At 41.7% G+C, this 4,025-nt stretch overlaps 1 protein-coding gene across 1 annotated transcript in view; it reads right to left on the bottom strand.

The window, feature by feature from the left end:
- RAB3GAP1 (RAB3 GTPase activating protein catalytic subunit 1) overlaps positions 1 to 4,025 on the bottom strand; it is a 38,557-nt gene that overhangs the window by 31,566 nt on the left and 2,966 nt on the right. Inside the window, 1 exon segment of the mRNA XM_025197587.1 lies at positions 2,222 to 2,297. Coding sequence (XP_025053372.1) covers positions 2,222 to 2,297 — 76 coding nt within the window.

The following is a 4,025-nucleotide window of genomic DNA, read 5'->3' as shown; positions in this document are numbered from 1 at the left end:
GCAGGAAATGGGTCATTCCCACACTGCTTGACCTGTACCAGGGACATCCAGAACAAAAAGCCACAGGGGAATGTCCCCCTACTCCTTACACAGATCAAACTGTCTGGGTCTGTTCAATGGCACAGAAGGCAGGATGGCATTGGTGCAGCTGCCTTATATTCAAGCTGCATCAGGATCCTTGTAGGTCTCTGGCTTCTTCTCCCTCTGGCTTGTGCAAGGTGAGGGGAGGTGGGGAGGAGAGAACTGTGGGATACTGTGTGTATCCCAGTATCAAGAGAAGCATACAGCCATTCACGCTTGCACGAGAGAGAGATCTTCCTGGTTAATATATGAAGTGCCGTACTGGGTCATGCCAAAAGTCCATCTAGCCCAGTATCTTATCTCTGACAGTGGCAGGAATGGATGCTTTAGAGGGAAAGCATATGAACAGGATATATCTAGAGTGCTCCCTCCCTGTCATCAGGGTGGATAACAATCAATGATTTAAAATAAATAAATAAATAAAATTGAATTTTTAAAAATTTAAGTCATTTTTTTTTTTTACTTAATGGTATTTTTTATTTTTTTAAGATACTTTAAAAAAAACCCAACTATATAAAGATAGTTTTAATTTAAGATATGTTAAAGTTCAAAGATATCAGGGAACAGGGATTATAACTTCTAATTATATACTACTTGAGATGAACATATTCATGTAATTTTTTTAGAAACGTTTTATAAATAGGTCACAACGGGCCATGGACTATATTAGGGGCCCAATTTTATGGGGTTCCCAGAGGCTCCTCTATAGATTAGTAAAGATTAAAGAAAACCACTCTACCTAATGAGACTCAGTGCTCAGTCTAAAAGAACCCATTAAGCATCGCTGTGATGCTTAGTTTCGGTTCTCAAACTGTGGAGTTGTGTCTCCAGAGATAACATCCTTGTTAACAGCAGTATATGGAGAGGAGAAATAACAGACCTGACTACCCTATCATCTTTCTGCAAGTTTGTGTACCCAGAGTCAAGCCCTTACCTCTCTCTCAAAGTGCAGAGTTTCAAGAAGTTAAATGAATAAAGGATATCAAACAACAAGAACTCACATTTTGTGGAAACAAATTATTAAGTCAAAGCTCCCTGACCAGTGATTTAAACAATGATTTAACTCCATTTGATTTAAATCAAATCCACCCTGCCTGTCATAAACCATCATTGGCTTAGAGGTGCCAGAGCCCCTGACTGTTCCTTTTAATATCTATTAATGGCTCTCTCCATGAATTTGCATAGTCCCTTTTTGAACATAGCCATACTACCTGCTTCTACAGCCTCCTGTGGTAATAAATTCCACAAGTTAATTATGCACTGCATAAAAAGTACTTTTCTGGTATTTTTAAACCTGAAATTAGCAGAAGGCAGTGGGTGCCCTTTACTGTAGCTTGAGTATTCTGGGACTTGGTGAATAACAGCTCCCTATTAATTGTCCATACCCTTTGTGATTTTATAGACCTCTATCATATCCCTCTCACCCCCAGCCTTCTCCTTTCCAAATGGAAGAGTCCTACCCTCTCTAGCCTCTTCTAGTATGGCAGCTGCTCCTGATCATCTTGGTTACCTTCCTCTGTACCTTTTCTAATTCTACTATATCCTTTTTGAAATGTGGAGAGCAGAACTGCACAGTTGGAAGTACTCTATTTTTTCCCCACGGAAGAGACCGTTCTCTTCTGCAAAAAAAAAAAACCAACCCAAACTTGGGATGCCTTTACATTCTTTTTTCAGGTGGAGAGAAACATGTGTCTATAGCCTTGGTTACAACAAGGTGCTATATAATTAAATACTGACTAATGCTGATTTGATCTAAGAAACTACTGTGCAACCCACTACCATAAGGAAGTGATGTGTGGCATGAAATCTGAGTGACAGAAAGGGGAAGGGAGAAGCTATCCCTAAGGATTTTAGCAGGCACAGAGATGGATCCTTTGTCACTATAAATTTAGGAACAAGGACTTTGGAGAACATCCAATGTTCACTTATCATAACACCAGTGTTCTCTCAATCACTCCAGAGTTATTTTTACCCAAGAATTCATTTCCACAATAAAGTTCTCCCAGGAAAACCGTTTTCCACTACACATAACTAAATGTTAGCCTGCCAAAAGCCAAACAACTGGATGTGTAACTCTAAGTAAGTTATGTATTATACAGTAAATCAAAAATCTGGAGATAATTCAGAAGCAGCAACTGACCTTTTCTAGAGGCTTGCCTGAAAAGGTTCCGATAAGTTTCCAGTCATTCAAAACTTCTTCAATTTTTGAAATAAATCTAGTAGAAAAGAAAGTGTTAATATTTCCTAAACACCGTGTGTATGTTAGAGCTCAGGTTCTTAAAAACGAGGAAAATATACAATATAATTATTCACTTTTCAGGGATTCCCTCTCTCTTCTAATATTTCAGAAGTTTTGGTTTGTTTGTTTGTTTGTTTTCACACAGCTGTCTTTTTCCTTCTTTCCTATTCATTTATACCATCTTACTCTCGTTGTACCAGACTGTGGGACCCTTATTCACAGTACTGAGCACCTCAGTTGTTACTCATAGGACTAGTGTCACTTAACAAGAGTGAATAAAGCGAAACCTGGATCCATAGGCTGCAAAACCTATATTCTAACCAGCAGAGAGCAGCATTTGAAAGGGTGGATCCTCAAATATTATTTATTAAATGCCTCACTTTGACAGAATCATAGATGTGTACAATTTCAATGAACAACAAAGAAATGATACACTTTGAAAGTTCATTTTAAAAATAAACTATAATCTGTAGTTCATTTCAAGCTGGGATAATAGAACACAGCATAGAACAAGCAGGCGGACTTGTCTGTCTCTCCCAGCTTCCCTTCTCCTCCCCGCCAACCCTTGCTCAAAATTGCAAGCAAAAAAGAAACAGAATGAGATTTCTTCTGCACGGTTCTGGTGGGAGCTGTAAGTCTCTGGAAACTTGTTCTTAGTTTAGAATTATTCTGGAGCTTTTCCGTTTTCCAGCATATATAACCACTATAACAGAGTCCCATTGGTAGGTCAGGGTTAGCTAAAAAAAATTTGTATTATACACAGTTCTGAACACGTCTCTGAAGTAGATATCAAACGACCAGAAATCAAAATAATCAAACCATTAAATGTAAATAACGCCGTATTAGCACCAGCAAAAACAGTGTTCTGCTTTTCTCTAAAGACACACGGGGGAGCCTGGAGGGAGGGCAAACACACCAACTCATGCGACTCATTTGAAACTACCACTTCTTGGAAATATGAAAACACGAGAAAAATACATACCAGGATCTGAGCCGTCTGACTTTTCACTTGACTGTACTAGCTAGAAGCCCTCAGAAAATATTAAGAATCCATCAGAAATACAGACCGCGTGGAAGCAACAAAGTTCAGTGCCGCGGGTTACCCAAACGGCACCAAAACGGGCTCAGATAAAAACTCCAAAGAAGAGGCCTTCTTTCTCGTGTGAAAACTAGTGATAGAAATAGCTTTTTTTTTTTTTAAATGACACCAAAAAACTGTCATGAAAGGCTATTCTTTACCACGCCCAGTGTCTCTAGCGATAACAAAACAAATCCCCCCGTACAACTTCCAGGGAGGCTTCCTATCCGTGGGATCAGAGTCACAGACTTGTAGATAAGGAGGGCTGGAGGGAGGTCGCATCTAGTCCGCCCCCCTGCCCGCCCGCCCCCCCGAGGGCTCCAAGCAGGACCCGTCCCACCTCAAGCTTTGTCCAGGCGAGTTTTAAAAGCCTCCGAGGATGGAGATGGCAGCACCTCCACCCTCCTCGTGAAAAACTCTCTCCCTAAATCCCCAAGCAAAACCTCCCACCGGACACCACTGCTTGTCCTGTCCCCTGCCACCACCGACACCCAGGCTGCCGTCAACCCCCCTCTTCTGCAGGCCCCGGCTCCAACCATCCTCCTCACCCTGCCCCGGACCCCACAGCGCAGGGGGCTGATGTCCCCTCGCCCCTTCCCAGGCCCAGCCGGCCGCGGGGGGAGAAGG

Source organism: Alligator sinensis, unplaced genomic scaffold (assembly GCF_000455745.1).
Source record: "Alligator sinensis unplaced genomic scaffold, ASM45574v1 scaffold277_1, whole genome shotgun sequence".
Taxonomy (NCBI): Eukaryota; Metazoa; Chordata; order Crocodylia; family Alligatoridae; genus Alligator; species Alligator sinensis.
Note: the sequence above shows the minus strand (reverse complement) of the source record. Positions and strands in the feature narration are given on the sequence as shown.